General features: G+C 32.1%; 1 protein-coding gene across 1 annotated transcript in view; it reads right to left on the bottom strand.

Moving 5' to 3' along the window:
* LOC126889954 (G-protein coupled receptor Mth2-like) overlaps positions 1–20009 on the bottom strand; it is a 595837-nt gene extending 575828 nt beyond the window's left edge. The window contains exons 1-2 of the mRNA XM_050658722.1: positions 19829–20009; positions 933–1636 (exon numbers count right to left, since the gene is read on the bottom strand). Of these exons, the coding sequence (XP_050514679.1) occupies positions 933–1440 (508 nt within the window). The 5' untranslated portion in view covers positions 1441–1636; positions 19829–20009. The remainder of the gene's footprint in view (positions 1–932; positions 1637–19828) is intronic.
* Positions 20010–21074: the final 1065 nt, after the last annotated feature.

Raw genomic sequence — 21074 nt, forward strand, 5'->3', positions numbered from 1 at the left:
ATAAGCAAATTGAAAAAAATTTAAACTAATTGACGCATCGTCTTAAAAAATTTTGTACATTGTATGGACTGTTTTACTCAACTTTTCATGCAATATGAAAATCCTAAATTCATTTTGGCCAAAATAGCAAATTTTTTATTTTCGAAATTTTAGTTTTATTTTGCAATATCCGAAGCAACAAATAATCGGACCAAAATTCAAAAAACGGTATTTTAAACCTTGGCTCATCTACTAAATGAAAAATATTATAAATAAGACATTTAATTACCCTATTTTTACCTGTAGCGATTTAAACGAGAAAACTCTCATTTTTGACCCTTATTTGTTAATAACTAAATTTCTCGTCCAAACTGTGACGGGCATTTTTGTATTTATAATGTATTAGGTATATAGTACCCAAAAAACCCATTTGCAACTTGGCTGCTCAAGTGTCCCGAACATGGTATATTTTTGCCTTATTTCCCTGGTGTATATTTAATAATAACACTAAACATTATTTACCGAAATATTTCGACTATTACCGAGTTAATACTATTTATGTAATTGTAACGGTCAAAAATGTGTTATCGGCATTTATAGATATTGGAGATGTCAACCATAAATATAAAAATAGAAGACAATCTACAACAATTGAAGCATTTGTATTTGCAATTTAAGTAATCATTGGGTGGAATACATAAAACGTAGTACCTGCTAATGCTTCAAGTATGTATGTACTACATTTTTGAAGATTTTACTACACTTACATTAAATGCTTATGTAAGTGTAGTAATACATTTACAAAGCATTTGTAAGTGTAGTAATGCTTTGTAAGTGTAGTAAAATCTTCAAAAATATAGTACATACTTGAAGCATTAGCAGGTACTATGTTTTATGCATTCCACCCATTGTGTCTTGTACGTATTCTACTAAATATAAGTGTAAAAACTTACCCCTGACGTTGTTATGTGCCAGCTGCACAGGCTCCAGATTCCCATTATTATAGCACACTATAGCACTGAACTCCTCCCTTGTAGGCAACAGAAACGTCTCCAGACAATAGTACTCAAATCCAATTCTTGGCATTAAACGATCGAAAGGTTTATTCAAAGTACCGTTCCATTGCAAGAAAAATCTATCAGCAGGAAGGAGTGAAGACAACTTTAAATTATCATGTGTCTCACACATATTGCCGTGAATCACATTCAGCTGGATAGTTCTATCAACTATTTCCTCCATTCCATCATACACAGTAACATTAAATGTGTGTCTAGGGGAGTCCACGCACTGTTTTCGTTGTAGCACCTGATGTTCTGGGCAGCATTTTTTAATGCAATAGCTGTCTCTTTGGCATGCCCTCAACCTATCGTGTGTGTTGTGGTTCAATATAACTTCACTAAGCACCGGCACTATGCAACATGTAATCACAGCACAAACAGTCAGTTTACTTGCTGCGAACATTGCAATATCGGAAGATGATCACGTTAAAACTAATTACAAATTGGCGTTGACCGGATGTATTTTCGTTAACAAGTTTCCTTGCTGATAAAGTTATTATATTTCTTTCCTTTTGAATCGTGGGCGAGTCGATTTATTTCTGTCTGATGAAATATATTTCGTTGTAGCTAATGAAATATTTGACGAAATTCTTCGTTATCTAAAAATAAATGAAACTGAATCAAAATAAAGTTAGGTAAGAGTTGTTGGGTTAGGTGAAAATCAAAGTGATTCTATTTTTCTCAATTCACTGCTTTGAGGAATGGTTGCTGTTTTCATCACAACAGAAAAACATTAATTTGCAACTAGATGATTAATATCATCACTAATATATTTCAAAAGTTGACTTGAAAAGTTAATTTTGACTCTAATTTAGCTTTGTTAATAGTAATTCAGTCAATTTATACTCTAGAGGATCCCCTAGTGTGAAAGTTTTGGGGTAGTTTTAATTTCTTTCATTTCATATGTATTTTGGGATGCTGAATCCGAATATAAGGTTTGCGGACAAAATTTCCTGACGCAACATTGAAAAAATCGCGAAAAAGCGAAAAATGTCTAATTTCTGTCCACTTTTTTGCCTAAATCTCGAAAACTGTTAACTTTGGTAAATGGTCTGTCAACAGAAATTTAAGTAGAAAAATTCTCTACAAATATCACTATGTAGTTTTTTTTTAAGACAAACCATTCGGTCTAATAGTCTAGGCGCCAAATAGAGGTCACCGTGTCATTTTCAATTCTGATGGACAAACTCAACGGTTTCTTATGGATTTTTGGCTGCTGATTACGAATTTAGAGGGGGGATTTCGATCCGAGTGGTCAAAAAATTGTTATAAACAATTTAATTGTTTATAAATTGTTTATAATTCTCTGGCTCATAAACTAAAAGAAATAGAAAAAAATGTTTCAAATAAAATTTGTTCCATAATAAAAAACGAAGAAAGAACCGTTAACTAAACTTAAATCCGACAATCAGAACTCAAGATATTGTAAAGTTAGTGCACAATGCAAATTTCAAATTACAAAATAAGTATTTTTCGAAGCTTTATCGATCGTAACTCGGCTTCTGCGCATGCAAATGAGCCCTATAAGGTGTCCTTTTAAAGCTTAATTAAGAGGCTTCCAAACAAAGTTTGTTAAATTATCTGATCTTCATTTGTTTTAAAGTTATACCCGTTTGAAGTTATAATTTTCTCAAAAAAATTGTACATTAATTTGTTTATAAAGGTTTCAAGCAAACTTGAGCTATAAACATTTATAATTTAATTAACAATAATGATAAAACAACTCAAATGGAATAATTTGAGCTTACGAAAATGTTCGTAAGTTTATTTTTGGCTAAGATGTCGATATTTTAATGGCGCGCTATGAGGCGCAAGATTGGCTCACAGTCAAGTAAGTATGTATTCTTCGACGCTTTATCGATCGTAACTCAGCTTCTACGCAAGCAAATGAGCCAATATGTGATATCCATATAAAAATGGATCGAGTTCTTTTGCAGCATCATCATTGCATATAAAACGAGAATTTATGATGTGGCGGCATACACACAATTGACGGGCCTTGATGATGCTGCAAAAGAACTAGATCCACTTTATATGGATATCATATAGATAATTAGACTCTGAAGCCTCAAAAAGTTTTAGTTTCACTGCCTACAAGAACAGACTTGTACCACCATGTAACTGTTAAAATTTGGCTAAGAACTTATGCAGATGTAAAAAAGCTGATATTCCCTGTATATCTCTATGCAGATTTGCAGATGCATGAAAAAAATGTTTGTAAAAATAGTACTAATAAATAATATCAACTTACTTTTTAGTTGCACTTCTGAAATATTAGTTTTTAATGTTTTTTTCTCATTTAGTGCAAAAAATAGAAGACAAAGTAAATAGAATGAAAGGTGTTACGAGGTACAGTATGTTGATTTAATTATAAGAATTATACGATAAAATTTTATTAGGCTCTTCAAAAATGAAAAATGAAGATAACGTATGTATACATAGAAATTATAATTTGCATCGAGAAGTTAGCGCGTGAACCTTTACGCGGTGAGCCGATCTTGCGCCTCATAGCGCGCGTCATTAAAATATCGACATCTTGGCCAAAAATAAACTTATGAACATTTTCATAACCTCAAATTGTTCCTTTTGAGTTTTTCTATCATTATTGTTCATTAAAGTATAAATTTTTATAGCTCAAATTTGCTTGAAACCCTTATAAACAAATGAATATACAATTTTTTTTTAAATTGTAATTTCAAACGGGTATAACTTTAAAACAAATGAAGATCAAGTAATTTAACAAACTTTGTTTGGAAGCCTGTTAATTAAGCTTTAAAGCGACACCCTCTAAGACTCATTTGCATGCGCAGAAGCCGAGTTACGATCGATAAAACTTCGAAAAATACTTATTTTGCAATTTGCAATTTGCATTGTGCACTAATTTTACAATATCTTGAGTTATAATTGTTAGATTTAAGTTTAGTAAACGGTTTTTTCTTGGTTTTTTATTAAGGAACAAATTTTATTTGAAATATTTTTTTTCATCTCTTTTAGTTTATGAGCCAGAGACTTATAAACAATTTATAAACAATTAAATTGTTTATAACAATTTTTTGACCACTCGGATCGAAATCCCCCCTCGAAATTCGTAATTAGCAGCCAAAAATCCATAAGAAACCGTTGAGTTTGTCCATCAGAATTGAATATGACACGGTGACCCCTCTGGCGCCTAGACTATAAAGCGCGAGTTGAAAATTGGGAATTTTTATCGGTCTCTGCAAAGCCCACTTTTTACGTTCCAACACTTTGTTTTTTATTAGAGTGCTGTCATTTGATAAAGTTAAAAAGTCAATTTGTTGCTACGCAAACTGCAAAATAAGTGAAAGTCGTTATTTAGGTTATTTGTTAATAATTTATATTAAGGGGATGGGTACGTACTTTCGGCTGCAATGCTATTCAAATGGGGATTAATTTTTTTCGAATCCTGAGAAAACTAATAAATATTTTTGAAAAATTTAAACGCAGAATGAAAGATTATGTTATTAGCGAGGGCCGAAAGTCCCTGAGAACTTCTATAATGTTTATTTTAATAAGTTACAGGGGTGAAAAACTAACAGAAAATTTAGTGTGATTTTTAATTTCAAATATCTCATTCAAACTAAACTTTTTATTCATTCTAAGGGACTTTCGGCCCTCGGTAATAATTCAGTCTTTCATTCTGTGTTTAAATTTTTCAAAAATATTTATTGCTTTTTTCAGGATTCGAAAAAAAATGAACACAATGTTTGTGGTAATATTTTCCAAATCTATCTTTGTCTTACAAGGCACTCAGTCGAATAGAATATTGTCAGCATATTGTCAGTCAGACAGCGACAATCAGTGACAATTTTAAATATTTGACATGGCATCGGGAATATTTTGAGTTGTTGATTAAATAACATTGATATATAGTGTATTTGATAAATAATTGATTTAAGACGTGAACTTAATAAAAAGTTATTTATTGTGTATTATTTGTTGAAGATCCCAGAATATTATATTCTGTGATCCAAGTATTTTGTTGTTAAAGATGTTCAAAATTGTAAGCGTTCCATAGGTACAATATATTATTAAAAAATCACTTTAACACTTTTCCTCTTTTCTCGATTGAGTATTAGTTTTTGTTGTACATATAAATTATTACAATCACTGAATACATAGTGCAAAAATTATCATATTTATTAACTGAATTAATAAATTGCAATTATACAAATAAGAGTTATCCAAGAACATTCAAAAGCCATCTCTTTAAGTTAATAATGACATTTTCAAGTAGAATGACATTCTAGTAATGTTTACATATACATATCCCTACCAGTGTGAATTTTACTACACGTAATTTGACGTGTAAAGACAGAAAAAGTAGGGATACCCGTAAAATATTTGCCAATTATGTACGGATGGCCTTAAAACTAAAGTAGAACTTTAATGTTTCACCCAAAGTACAATATTGTAGTACGTATTGGAGTACAAACCCTGAAAATTTGAGACCAATCCATTAATTAGTTTAAGTTTGCTTATCCCAGAGACCTTTGTTTTGCAGTAACATAAGACAGAAAATAATGACGACATGGCAATTCTGCGTATGCCAAATGAAAGTAGAAGTGTGATACTATCACAAGAAAGAAGTTCGTAGAAAAAATCTTTTTACATACTCGAGCAGCTGATATTTTAAACGGTTTTTTAAAAATGTAGTTCAAATGGTATAACTACGTAGTGATAAATGAAGGGGGAACTTGGATCCTACAAATCGATGAGTTCAAAAACTGCGGATTATTATAATATGATGATGAATTCAGGGCAGCAGTAGAAAAAATGCAAGCTAGGCTTAAGCCAACTTCAAAGAAACACAAGAAATAGCAGGCAAATTTATAACGAACAGGGAATGCAAGTGACTAGAATATGCAGAAGAAAAAAAAATAGAGGCTTTGTAAAAACAAGTACAAGAAATCTTAGAGCATAACAACAGACACGAAAGCAGAAAATTCTTTAAAAGAAATTAAAGAAAGCACACAGAGAAGCAAAAAATTATGATGAGATGTAAAAATACTTAAAAAAAAACTAAATGCAATTAGGTCATCAAAATTATCAAAACGAGACAGTTTTATACGGCGGAGCAGCACATTGAAAATCCGAGTTATGAAGGAGTGGTTCAAATAATAAAAAAAACTAAAAAACAATGAAGCGCCAGGAAAGAACGGAATTTCAGCAGAATTATTAAAGCATGGAGGACCCGAACTCTTGGGAATAATTCATTGTCTAATAGCATTAATATGAACCAAGGAGCAAATGCCGAGAAGTGGGCAGTTGGCTTTATACCCCCAACATAATATAAGAAAGGAGGTCAGAGGGAATGCCAGAATTAAAGGCCAATTACATGGCTAAATGTAATATACAAAATTGTTTTTGGTATTATCTACAATAGATTGTTATAGACAAAGCAACGAAGCACTAAAAAGCCCAAAACCTAGGAATTTTGTGCAGTAAGATGAATCGTCATGCAACTTTTTGCATTCAATTCGAGAGAATGTAAGGCAATTTTGTGAACTAAATTGATCTCCGGCAAAAAATTTTGTGCATGAGAAAATGCATTTTCAAAGTGCATCTCGAAGAGATGGAAAATGAAAAATTAAGAACTCAGGAAATATTGACGGAAATTAGTTCCAATTTTATATTTGGGGGTTTTGGAGGTCAGTGAACACAAATTGCATGACGGCGATGGTCTCCGAGATATCTGGTGCCCACGGAGGAGCTCGTCGCCTGGGACGATCGAATAATTCTCGAGATGAAGATTGGATCGAAAAACTGAAAAATACGCGTTTAATATTTTTCAAAAATCTATCGAATGACACTAAATACGACCCCCACTCCATCCCCTGGATGTGAAGTGGGGGTAACTTTAAAATCTTAAACGGAAACGCCCATTTTTTATTACATATTTGGATTGCTTACGTAAAAATAAGCAACTTTTATTCGAGAAATTTTTTCGAATTGCGGATAGATTTACGCTATAATCGGAAAAAACGATTTATCGTGATACCATAAGTAAATTATAGAAACGGTGTAATATGTCGAGAAATACACTTCCAAATAAAAGACCAAAAAGTATGTATTTAATATTTTTCAAGAACCTATCGAATAACATCAAACAAGACTCTCCACTCCACCCCCTGGAGGTGGGGTAGGAGTTAACTTTAAAATTTTAAGTGGGAATCCCCATGTTTTATTGAAGATTTGGATTCCTCATGAAAAAATAAGTAATATTTATTCGAAACATTTTTTTGAATTGTTAATAGATGGCGGTAATAAATAGTGTTTTTCCGATTATAGCGCCATCTATCCATAATTCGAAAAAATGTCTCGAATAAAAGTTACTTATTTTTACGTAAGGAATCCAAATCTACAATAAAAAAGGGAGCTCCTATTTAAGATTTTAAAGTTACACCCTACCCCACCTCCAGAGGTTGTGTTTTATATTATTCGATAGGTTCTTAAAAAATATAAAAGACGTATTTTTTGGTTTTTTATTTGGAAGTGTATTTCTCGAGATATTAGACCGTTTCTATAATTTACCTATGGTAACACGAAAAAATCGTTTTTTCCGATTACAGCGCCATCTATCCACAATTCTAAAAAATCTCTCGAATAAGAGTTGCTTACTTTTACGTAAGCAATCCAAATCTGCAATTACAAATGGGGTTTCTATTTAAGATTTTAAAGTTATACCCACCCCACCTCCAGGGGTAGAGTGGGGTGGTCGTGTTTAGTCTCATTCGATAGATTTTTGAAAAATATTGAACACGTATTTTTCAATTTTTCGATCTAATCTTCATTTCGCGAATTATTCGATCGTCCCACGAATTATTCGGTCGTCCCAAGGGATAAGTTCCACCCTGGGCACCAGGTACCTCGGAGACCATCGCCGTCATGAATTTCGTGTTCAGTGACCTCCAAAACCAGTGACCAAGTATAAAAATTGAACTCATTTCCGTCAATATTTCCTGAGTCCTAAATTTTTTATTTTCCATCTCTTCGAGATGCACTTTAAAGATGCTTTTTCTCATGCACAAAAATTTTTTGCCGGAGATCAATTTAGTTCACAAAATTTCCTGACATTCTCACGAATCGAATGCAAAAAGTTGCATGACAATTCATCTTACTGCATAAAATTCATAGGTTTAATGCTTCGTTGCTTCGCCTATTAGAATACTCTGAAAATATAATTGGTGATTATCAAAATGGATTCCGACCAAATAGAGCCACTACAGGCAATATATTAATAACTAATAATGATACAACAAAAAGCTCGTAAATACGACATAGAACTATATAATTGGTACATAGACTTTAAACAAGCTTTTGATAGTGTTAATAGAGATAAAATTCTGGAAGACCTTCCTAATCTAGGCATAGCTAAAAAATATATCAGCTTCATAAAAATGACGTTAAAGAGTTCAAAAGCCGCATGTAGAGTAGATAGGAAACTGGCTTGTCTATTTGACATAAATATGACCAGATGCAAGAGGAAGACGGCACATATGGAGAATCAGGAGAAACGACGAGGTTAATGAATTGAATGGAGGGTATGATATTGTATGATTTGTGAAAAGTCTAAAGACTGTCATGACTGGAACATGTTCAACATGAATATTTGCATACAAGATGCAAAAACACCAAATTTATTTATTTATCGTATGGCATAGATACAACAAGAACACATAATTTTAAAAAAAGTATATAAAACACTACATGAAGTATCACAAACGAACATCTAATGTATTAATATACTGTAAAACCTGTATTGGGGGCATTCCTCAATAATGTGGCGGATGGTCTGCCGTTGCGCACCACAATCACACTCAGGAGTAAGGGCCTTTCCCCATCTATGCAAGCTGTCAGCACATCTACCGGTCCCTGTCCTTATTCTGTTCAGCGCCGTCCATGTATTGCGGGGCAGTTCAAAGCCTGGCGGTTTCTGATCGATACAGGCCATTTGGTGTGATTCCTGTGGTGAGTCGCTCTCCCATTGTCTTCTCCAAGCGTTGGTGAGGTCGAAATGTTCCTGATGTAGGGAGGTGGCCCTTAACAATGGGGGATATCTGGAGCGCAGTCTTTTCATTTCGATATCAAGCTTATCATGGTGGATGGGTAGTTGACGGTTAGCCTCGATTTTTCGATATTCTCTGAGAAGAGAATGACTTCTTCTTAGTTTAGGCGGTGGAATGTGACTCAGAATGGGAAGCCAATAGTTCGGTGTTGGTCGAATTGTACCTGAGATCATTCGCATTGTCTGGTTTAATTGGGTGTCAATGATCTTCGTGTGTTTGCTATTGAGCCATACCGGCGAAGCATATTCAGCCGCCGAGTATACGAGTCCGAGAGCGGATGATCTGAGTACGGAGGCTGAGGACCCCATGTGGTGCCACATAGCTTTTGGATTATATTATTTCGCGTCTTCAGTTTTTCTGCCGTTCTTTGTAGGTGTTCCTTAAAACTTAAGGTTCTGTCAAGAGTCACTCCAAGATATTTTGGTGTTGAGTTATGAGCGAGTAGTCTGTTTTCAAAGTGAACGGAGAGTTTTTTGTTGGCTTGGGCATTATTCAGATGGAAACAGCACACTTCAGTTTTCGTTGCATTGGGCCGTAGCCTCCATTTGCGAAAATATTCACCCATAACAGCAAGGTCATCCGTCAGTATTGTCTCTGTAACATTCATGTTATTATGTCTTGCTGCAATGGCCCAATCGTCAGCGTACCCAAATTTCTGCGAAGTTGTCCTAGGTAGGTCCGCGATGTATAAATTAAAGAGTAAGGGTGCCAAAACAGATCCCTGTGACAGTCCATTGCTGAGCTTCATTTGGACACTTCTTAAGTTGCCCATTGTGACGTGAAAAGATCTGTCGGTGAGCATGCTATCAATGAGTTTGGTTACCTTTTGGCACGGGATGGCACGGATCAGTTTGCAGATTAGTCCTTGTCTCCAGACGGTGTCGTATGCATCTGATAGGTCAATGAAAGCAACGGATGTTTTTTGCTTTCTTTGAAAACCTGCTTCGATATGTGTTGTTAGGGATAGGATCTGATCTGTGCAGCTGCGGTTAGGTCTGAACCCTGCTTGCTCAATAGGTATCACCCCCAATATGGTGTTACTAATTCTGTTGTGGATTAAGCGTTCCAACAGTTTATAGACACAGCTCAGCAGTGCAATCGGTCGGTAGTTTTGGGGTTGATCATTTGCTTTTCCTGGTTTCAATATGGCTATAATGGAGGCCTTTTTAAGGAAATGGGGGATTTCTCCTGATTTTAATATATCTGTGTAGAAATCAGCCATCCATTTCCTAGCATATTTGCCACAATGGAGTAAAAATTCTGGATGTATTTTATCGGAGCCGGGTGCCTTTCCAGATTTAATTTCTGATATTGCTGAGGTAATTTCTTCTGGAGTAAACTCGTCAGAGTATTCAGAGTATTCAGAACACCAAATGATATTTGACAATGGAAGCTAATAGGAAGACGAAAAAAGGAAGGCCCGGAACGAGATGGCTGAATGAAGTGGAAGATGTCCTGAAAACCATGAATATAAGACAATGGAGGAGAAGGTCACAACAGAGATCTGAATGGAAGGACATGGCCAGACAGGCAAAGGCCCATCCGGAGTTATGATGACAAAAGAAGAAGATATTCTTTTAGGAAATCAAAAAAATTATCTTTACTTACTTATTGATGTAGATAGTGGAATGCTGCCAAAAAAGTTATTGCTAAAATAAGTTCACTTATCACTATGTATGTGCTTAATATACGGCAAGCACTACGTTATCACAAAATAATTTCGTTTGTAAGTTTTTTACACTATTTTTAGGCACATATTGCACATGTAATAGAAAATAATTGAATTGAATCACAATGTATTGTATTGTAACCAAACTATAAATAAATCTTAATATTATTCAGGAAAAACGTATTTGCTATCATTTTCTCGGTAATAATATTAGTAACAGTAATATTTAATTTTTGTAGCATAGAACAATCGAATCAAAATAGACCGGTCATATTAAAGATATTCAGGGAGTCGCAAAATGTATCTGAACCATTGTGAGAATATAATAAATAAAGGTTAAAAATAAGCTGTTAGAGAAAAACTCGTGTAGGTACCTTCGCCTTTTTAATTTTTGCATGAAATTTATATACAGGGTGATTGATTAGTGGGGTAAAGCTCAATAGATCCGATATAGTAATAGAAAGCAATTAAATTTAATTACAAAAATTTTAGCCACCTTTGAGCTTCATATTACAAAATTAGCTAGAATGTTACAGGGTGTTCGATATAGGTCTGGATCCCGCGTACCAAAAAAAATTTGATTAATAGCAAGCTGAAAATTTGTTAATAGCTTTAGGCAATGCAACTGTAATAATGAATAAAATACAATATGAGGACAAAATTACAGATCTAATTAAAAATGGACCTTATACCAAATTAACGAAGGATCCAACGAAGACACTGGAAAACAAAATATATAGAACTTTATTTGAATTTAAAAATGATCTAACGTACTATCAAAGAAAATTAATGACACCTCACTACAGTAAGACACCACATTTTTATGGAGTGCCGAAAATTCATAAAGCGAACATACCACTTAGACCCATTTGTAATACCATCAATTCTCCTTGTAGTGAACTATCAAAATTTTTATTAAACATAAAACCATTTGCTAATAATGACGACACATTTATAAAAAATACAAAACATTTTTTAAACAAATTATCAACTATTGAATTTAATCCAAATAATATTTTAGTAAGTTTTGACATAAACAGTTTATTTACAAATGTGCCATTAGATAAAACTTTAAACATAATCAAAACGAAATTAGAGAATGATAATAATACATTGACAACTAGGACAAGACTATATGTATCAGCTATAATGGAGTTATTGACATTATGTACTAATAATACCTATTTTTAACTAAATAATGAATTCTATAAACAAAATTTTGGTCTAGCAATAGGCTCTTCTTTATCTCCATTATTGGCTAATATATTTATGGAGGATTTCGAAACTAATATCATTTCTAAACAAAATTTAAAACCCACAGTATGGTGGATATATGTAGATGATGTGTTTTCAATAGGGCCTCATAGATCAGAATTGTTGGATACATTCCTGAATATTATAAACGGTCAAGAAGAGACAATAAAATTTACAATGGAAAAGGAATACAATAACACCCTGCCTTTCCTCGATGTTTTAGTCTCAAAGAAGGATACTGGATATGAGACTCAAGTGCATAGAAAACCAACACACACCAACAGATATCTCAATTACAAATCAAATCACAACATCAACGTTAAAAAGGAAATCATTAAATCATTATATGATAGAGCCAAAATTACTTGTTCTAACGAAAAGTCATTTTTAGAAGAAAAACAATTGTTAACATCTGTTTTATTAAAAAATGATTACCAACAGATATCTCAATTACAAATCAAATCACAACATCAACGTTAAAAAGGAAATCATTAAATCCTTATATGATAGAGCCAAAATTACTTGTTCTAAAGAAAAGTCATTTTTAGAAGAAAAACAATTGTTAACATCTGTTTTATTAAAAAATGATTATCCTTTATCGTTTATAAATAAGGAATTGTCAAGATTGGATCGAATGGAACAGAACAACTTAGAACGGGATCCTACAACATTCACAAGAAATAATACGAGGAAAATATCAATACCATATATAAAAGGACTATCCGAGAAACTTAAAACAATAGGAAATAAATTCAACATTTGAACAACATTTAAAACAACAAACACATTGAGATCCAGTCTATCTAAAACTAAACCTAACAATGAACAAGAAAGAACAAAGAATTGCATTTATAAAATACCTTGTGAATGCGAACAATTTTATTTAGGTTAAACATCAAGACCATTTTAAACATAAGAATAAGTGAACATCAGTCTTATATTAAAAATAGAGAATTTGATAGATCTCAAATATGTCAACACGCATGGGATAATGAACATAGAGTTCAGTGGAGAGATTCAAGTATAGTCCTGAAAGAATCAGATAGTAAAAAGAGAAAAATCAAAGAAGCGGCTCTAATTATGCTAAATGAAACCAATTGTGTCGCAAATTCCTCGGTAGAATGCAGTAGGATGTGGTTACCGATACTGAAAGAGGAAGTCAATAGAAAGAAAATACCACGATTAGTAAGTCAATAACATATCGAGTTAGTACATATTTATAATTTATATTTATATTTATAAATTTATAATTTAAACATATTAAAATCAGAATTTGGTATTAGTTTGTTGTGAGTAAATTAAATGTAAGACCAAATACTTACGATGACGGGATAGTATCGCGAGGTTTTTTTCCTGGTTTTCCCTCGTGATTTACTATGGAATCTCTAACGCGAGAATTTTACTGTCATCGTTGCATTTGGTTGTCTTTTTAAAGACAGATCATATGCTATGATTTTTTTTGTGACGGAGTCATTTTTGATTCTTGAGTTGGGGTTGATTTCATGTAATCGAATGAACTATCTTTCTTAAAGTCGTCCCAGGAACGCAACTCATAAATATTGGCAATATAATTTTAAAGTCTTCTACTTTAAAATATATAATATATCTGAATTGCCAATATAAATGAGCCAGATTAAATAAATTATTAAAAGAATATTTTACTTAGCAACAACATTTTTGTTTAATTTAGTAGTATTTTTTATTTTGACAACGACACCCGATTTGGGCGTCGAAACGTTAATAAAATTATTTTTTTCAATTTAATTGTGGCTTATTTCCCATATAAATAGTTATTCATAAAAATGCCACAAGGAATTAGCTTCAGAACAACAGGTTAGGGGTGTCTAGTAGGACAAACTTTGATATATTGGAACACTGGAACAGGGGAAGTTTTAATTGTGGAACAGGTTAAAAATTTGGAACGTCAGACTACGAAAAGGTCAGATGTATTTTGTCCGACAGAACTTCCAATATATTTGTTGCCCTTTCATTAAACTCTCATGCAAAAATCAGACTGTCCAACATGATTCCTGTCATTTGACATGTTCTTGGTGTTCCACTCATTAAAATACCCAGTTGGTGATAAACACCAGTCTGATTTTTTTCATGAGAGTTTAATGAAAGGCAACAAATCAATTGGAAGTTCTGTCCGACAAAATATATCTGACGTTTTCGTAGTCTGACGTTCCAAATTTTTAACCTGTTCCACCATTAAAACTTCCCCTGTTCCAGTGTTTCATATATCAAAATTTGTCAGACTAGACACCGGTAAGCTATTATCAAATTTTCAACTTGAAATTAATCAACTTTTTTTTCTTATGCGGCATCCAGACCTAATAATAACAAAGTGACCAAACTTATGTTTTTTTTTAAATGAAACACCCTATATTTTATTTTTAATTCGAAATCCTGTTAACTTCTCCATCACAAAATTATAAGGGTTTGTTATGTTATACAGGGTATTTACAAAGTTATAACCAATTTTATATGAAAATCGTAACAAGTTCAACTCCCTGTATAAATAAAAATAAGCGAAACAGCAATGGTTGATTAATGCCATATTTTTTTATTTATTGTCAAAATTTTCAAGAATTATTGACACTGCTAATTTTCTTTATATCAAATACAGTGTGAGTCAAAACGCAAGTACATTATTTACTCAGTAATGTTAAATAGAACACCCTCTATTTTATGTCATTATTGAAAGGTAACATTACCGTACTTTAATTTTCATATAACATTCCCTATGTCCAAATTTATTAGTTTTCGAGATATTTTCATTTTTCAGAGTATAACATAACAAACCTTTATATTTTGTGATGGAGCAGTTAACAGGATTTCGAATATAAAATAAAATATAGGGTGTTCCATTTAAAAAAACAAAGTTTGGTATGCCACTGTGTTATCGAACAACCTGTAACATTCTAACTAATTTTGTAATGTGAAGCTCAAAGTTGGCTACAATTTTTTTTAGTAACTTTTATTTGTATCTATTACTATAGCGGATCTATTGAGCTTTACCCCACAATTAAACCCTGTACATTAAACTGGTTTTATAGCGTTCTACGCCTTTCCGTTTCTAATCTCCACTCCTTTCTATTGTGGCAGTCTTCCTCTCTTAAGTTTCTTTCCGACATCGCCTTGGAGATGCCCTTTATCCATGTATTTGCTAGTCTTCCTCGTTTTCGCTTTTCTGTGGGGGTCCATTCTAACACTTTTTTGGGGAATCTTCTTTCCTCCTCCATTCGTCTTACATGTCCGTACCATACTAGCTGTTGTTTTTCGATGCCCATGTGTGATTGTTCTTTCTATTTCCATGTGTTGTCTAATTTCGTTTCTTATGTGTTCTAGTCTACATCTTCTTGCTGACCTTCTCCAAAAATCCATCTCAGTGGGTAGTAATTTATTTTTGTAATTTTTTTTTAATTGCCAGACTTCAACTCCATTGCTTAACACTGGTTTTACTATTGTGTTGTTTTGTTTTATATTTTCTGTTCTTATATTTTTCTAGTGCGTTCTTTAACGTTAAAATATTTCAAAACCTCTGAATTTTAAAGAACCACTTGTATAGACATGAAATTTGGCACACACATAGCAAACAAGTCAAAGAAAAAAGTGATATTGTGTAAAACTAATTTTAAGCAACTTTTATTCTATAGAGTTTTTTTATTAAGTCAATAATTTTCGAGTTATTTGCTAGTTACTCTGGGCTAATTAGCAAAATACAAGGAAAAGTTATTTCCCAGCAAGTTTATTGCTGGAATCGAATTTTATGATTGTATATATTAATAATATAGGTATGCAAAGTCCGCAAATAGTGTGCTACTTTTTTTTATATAAAAAGTATATATACTTTTATATATTTTATATATTTTCGATACTTTTTATATAAAAAGTATCGAAAACCTCCACTTTTCACCCTCCATAACTCTGGAACCGTTGATTTTATAACAATTATATATAGGACCTTTTTTGTTTTAAATTTTATGTAGAACATTTCTGTATATAACATTGTTTACGCTAAAGCATAGTTATAGAAATGTTGACGAAAAACGTAAAAAAACTACTTATTTACCGACTTCTCCCCCACCTTCCCCCACTCCAAACCGGACGCTCAAAGTGGTGTAACTTTTTACTGAACAATATGTGGACCATAATACAATAACAATTTGGTGTTAGAGGAAAACTTTTACTTTGGATGTCTGGTTTAGGCCTTTTTTGGAACAATTATACTATACTACCTCCGTAACTTTGGAACCGTTCATTTTAGAAGGATTATGCGTAGAGCCTTTTTTATTTCAAATTTAATGTAGAAAGGTTGTTCATGCTAAACCGCACAGTTTTAGAAATATGGACGAAAAACATAAAAAACTACAAATATACCTATTTTCCCCCCTCCCCCACCAGACGCTCAAAAAAATTGTGTGACTTTTTTCTGAACATTATGTGGACCATATATAACAATCTGGTGTTGGAGGATAATTCTAATTTTGGATGTCTGGGTTATGCCGTCTTTTAGATTAATTGTATCCTACTAGTATTACCTAAAATTCTCACTGGTATGGAGATGTAAACATTATTTGACAATAACATTGTCATCATTAACTTAGAGGTAGCTTTTGAACGTTCTTGGATAACCGTTACTGGTATAATCGCTTAAATTATTAATTCAGTTAATTAACATGATTATTTTTTCACTAACTTTGTATTCAGTGATTACAATAATTTATATACTATACAATAAGAACTAATAGGTACTTAATAGGGAAAAGAGGAAAAGTGATAAAGTCATTTTTTATATTGTTAATATGGAACGTTTAAATACATTTTAAACATCTTTAACAACAAAATACTCGGATCACAGAATATATCCTGGTATATTCTCTGCTTGGATCTTCCATAAATAATAAACAATAAATAACTTTTTATTAATTTCAAGTCTTAAATCAATTATTTATCAATTACACTATAGACATTATTTAATAAATAACTCAAAATATTCCTGAAGCTATTAATAGCGAATGTTCCATTTGGAAAATATCACCACGGACATGGTGTTCCCTTTTTTTAAAATCCTGAAAAAACTAATAAATATTTTTAAAAAATTTAAACGCATAATGAAATACTACATTATTGCCGAGGGCTGAAAGTCCCTTAGAATAAACAAAAAGTTTCTTTTGAATGAGATATTTGAAATTAAATATCACACTTAATTTTCTCTTCTTTTTCACCCCTGTAACTTATGAATATAAACATTGCAAAAGTCCTCAGGAACTTTAGACCCTCGGTATAAAAATGCAAGCTTGCATTCTGAGTAATATTATTAGGTATGTATTTATTTTCATTAGAATTAAATTTTTCAAAAATACTTATTAATTTTCTGACGATTCGAAAAAAAATGAATGCATTTGAATATTAGTCAAAAATTCTGCGCTTACCTCTTAAAACTGAATAATACTCACATGGAACTGAAAATTCTGAGAAATTAGACTAATACTGTTATATTAGAGACAAAATATCGGAAAACCAATGGAGTATATTTCTAGTTAATGTTTGTCATAATTGAATCTGATCTAACTGAATAATCATAATAGCTGGGGAAAATAATATTTCTCTCGGGACTGTGACAAATCCAGATGCCTGAATTTTTTTTTTGTTATTATGAACCATATACAGGGTGTTTACAAACAAGTATGATAAAATTTAAGGAGCAACTCTACATGAAAACATAATGACAGTTTGCTCTATAAACATAAGTTTGAGTAAACCTTTGCACAACTGTGTAAATACTAAAGAAAAATCAAAAATAATAAAAATAAATTAGCGGAATCCGTTATAGTACATTCTTTCACGGTTTTTGCTGTAAATTTTAAAGAACCGCTTGGATTGACATGAAATTTGGCAAACGCATAGCTAACAGGTCAAAGATAGAAAGTGATATTGTGCCGATGTGTGCTTCTCACCCCTTTCGGGGGTGAAAAAATATATGTCCAAAATAAGTCCGGAAATGGATAAACTGACCAATTCTAAGGAACTTTTGTTCTATAAACTTTTCTCACAAAGTCAATACTTTTCGAGTTATTTGCGAGTGAACATGTTCATTTTTCAACAAAGTAACCACGCTTTTAGACGGTTTTTCGCAAATAATTCAAAAAGTAAGTATTTTATCGAAAAAAATGTTCCGAGTAAAAATATATCCTGTAAAAAAGTTAAAAAAAAATAATGGTGTATGCACGAGGTCTCTACACCTAGCAGAACCAGAGTTATAGCTAATGAAAAATAGGTTCATGTTCACCAAATTCCAAATAGAGTATTTCAACGTGAAATATACAAAAAATTAAGCACTTTTTGGGGAAAACTCATCACAACGTTTTTAAAGTGTTTAAAAAAAGCGTTATTTCTGTTTTTATAAAAAAAGATTCTAGCATCAAATGTAAGCAAGTTAGACTCAAAATAAAGTTGGTCCCTTTTGTTATGGCAAAAAAAATCGTAAAGATCACCCCCTATAATTAGCAACTTAAATGAAATTAATCGTTACCACTTCACAAGTTCCTTTACTTATGTTGTGTTTATATGATCTGTAAATTTTATTAATTCAAAGTTTTTAAAAATTTTGATTTTGAAAAAATGCTTTTTTTCAAAATAACTTAAAAATTGTTGGTGATAACAAAAATCTCAAACAATAAAAAAAGTCGGCTTAGCTTTTCTAAGCCTTTTGTACCTATCTTTTGTTTTTCTGTAAGTAAGACAAGACAAAAATTGGTTAAGATTTGGTGTTTCTAAATTTGCATACACTCGTGATTGGTGAATCGTTCAAGTCCTTTTAACTACAGCCCTTTCAAAAATAAGGACTTTGAACCGATGAAACATACAGATCATATAAACAATACATACACGACGTAAAGAAACTTGTGAATTGGTAACGATTAAGTTCATTTGAGATGCTAATTAGGGGGTGATTTTCTTGACTTTTTTACCAAAGAAAAGGGACCAACTTTATTTTGAGCGTAACTTTTTTACTTTTGATGCTATATTTTTTTTTATAAAACACAAATAAAGCTTTTTTAAACACTTTAAACAAGTTGTCATGAGTTTTCCCCAAAAAGTGCTTCGTTTTTTGGTTATATCACGTTAAAATATTCGGAATCTGGAATTTGACCAATATGAACATATATTCATTAGCTAGTAACTCTGCTTCTGCTACGTATAGAGACCTAATATGTACACCATCTTTTTCACTTTTTTACAGGCTATAGTTTTGCTAAGGATGTTTTTTTCGACAAAATACTTACTTTCTGAGTTATTTGCGAAAAACCGTCTAAAAACGTGGTTATTTTGTTGAAAAATGAACATGTTCACTCGCAAATAACTCGAAAAGTATTGACTTGGTGAAAAAACTCTATAGAACAAAAGTTGCTTAGAATTAGTCAGTTTATCCATTTCTGGTATTATTTTGGACATATATTTCTTCACCCCCCAGAGGGGGTGAAACTCACCCCTAGGGCAAAAGCACACATCGGCACAATATAACTTTTTTCTTTGACTTATTAGCTATGTGAATGGCAAATTTCATGTCAATCCAAGCGGTTCTTTAAAATTTAGAGGTTTTGCAATATTTTACCGTTAAAGAACGTACTATTAATTTGTTCACGAAAACAACTTTAAAAATTAGTACAATTATTTTCTATACCTATCCCTAACTTACGCCTCGCAGTGTATTATGTAGTTAAAATATTGCAAAGGTATTGTTTATATCATAATAAAAGTATTCGAATAAGTACCTTGTTTCATGAAATTTTTCAAAAGCGCCACTGACCTCACAATTGTTGCTTCAATATGAAAGTAAACAATGACACCCAAAAACGGCCAGACATCAATTAATTAATTAAAAGTGATCGAGTTTTCTGATATTTTCCAGATCCAATATCGAGATAAACGAATTTTTTCACTCTTGACTAACTCAGTCTGAGCATGCTCGACAAAATTTCACAACTAATTCTTATTATGATACATCGAACCGTCTACAATAAAAAATCCCAAAATAAAATTCGATGTGTTAAAAAACTATTCGTTTGATATTCCTGCAGGCGAATCAGATCGAATTATAATAAACACTAAACAGCACTTTTTATATAACTGTCCGCAAGATTTTCAGGCCAGAATGATTTAGATTTTTCTTATAAAAAAATATGTAAACTAGCTTTTAGATCAGGAAAGGTTATAGTCTGGGCTGATTATCGGAGAATAGGCCATTTTTGGGAAAAGTTATTTACCAGCAATTTTATTGCTGGAATCGAATCTTATTATTGTATGTATTAATAATATAGGTATGCAAAGTCCGCAGATAGTGTGCTACTTTTTTTATAAACAAAATGGCGCCCGAAAATCGTGTTTTTTTCAATTTTTGCTCTATAACTCTAAAGATTTTAACTTTACACCAAAAACACTCAAATAAAAATTCACCGCAATTAAATTCTGCATAGAGACGTGTTTTTTCCGATTCACTTCGACGAAAACTTTCCCCGTAAAAAGCGGGTTTTTCCAACAAAATCTTTAATTTTCAACTAAAATTTTAGATAAGTAATTGTTAATCAATAATTAAATAAATAACTTGGTAATGTAAAAGCCCTTTTTGTATAGATTATAATTCCAGAAGCCGATCGAAATTAAATGAACAGTTTAGCAACAATTGAATTGTTAATTAAAAATTTACGGTCGCTATAATAACGACAATAATTATGATGCACAAGAATAACTACGATTTTTTCATAAAAAGACAATATACCTATCCAATGTACTTTACAGAATTGAAATTGGACTATTTAAGCGGCCTCAGGAATATTTTAAAATTATGAACAATTTTTTGGCCTATAAACAAATAGAATATCTCGGGAAATATTAAACTAAATTAAATTGTAAAAACGGAATTCGAAAAGCAGCAACAGGGAGCTTCTTCTAGAAGAAAAAATGTTTAATTATAATGAGTAGTTCCTGAGATACAACCGGTCAAAGTTGACCAGAATTTAC

Source organism: Diabrotica virgifera, chromosome 8, assembly GCF_917563875.1.
Source record: "Diabrotica virgifera virgifera chromosome 8, PGI_DIABVI_V3a".
In the NCBI taxonomy this organism is placed as follows: Eukaryota; Metazoa; Arthropoda; class Insecta; order Coleoptera; family Chrysomelidae; genus Diabrotica; species Diabrotica virgifera.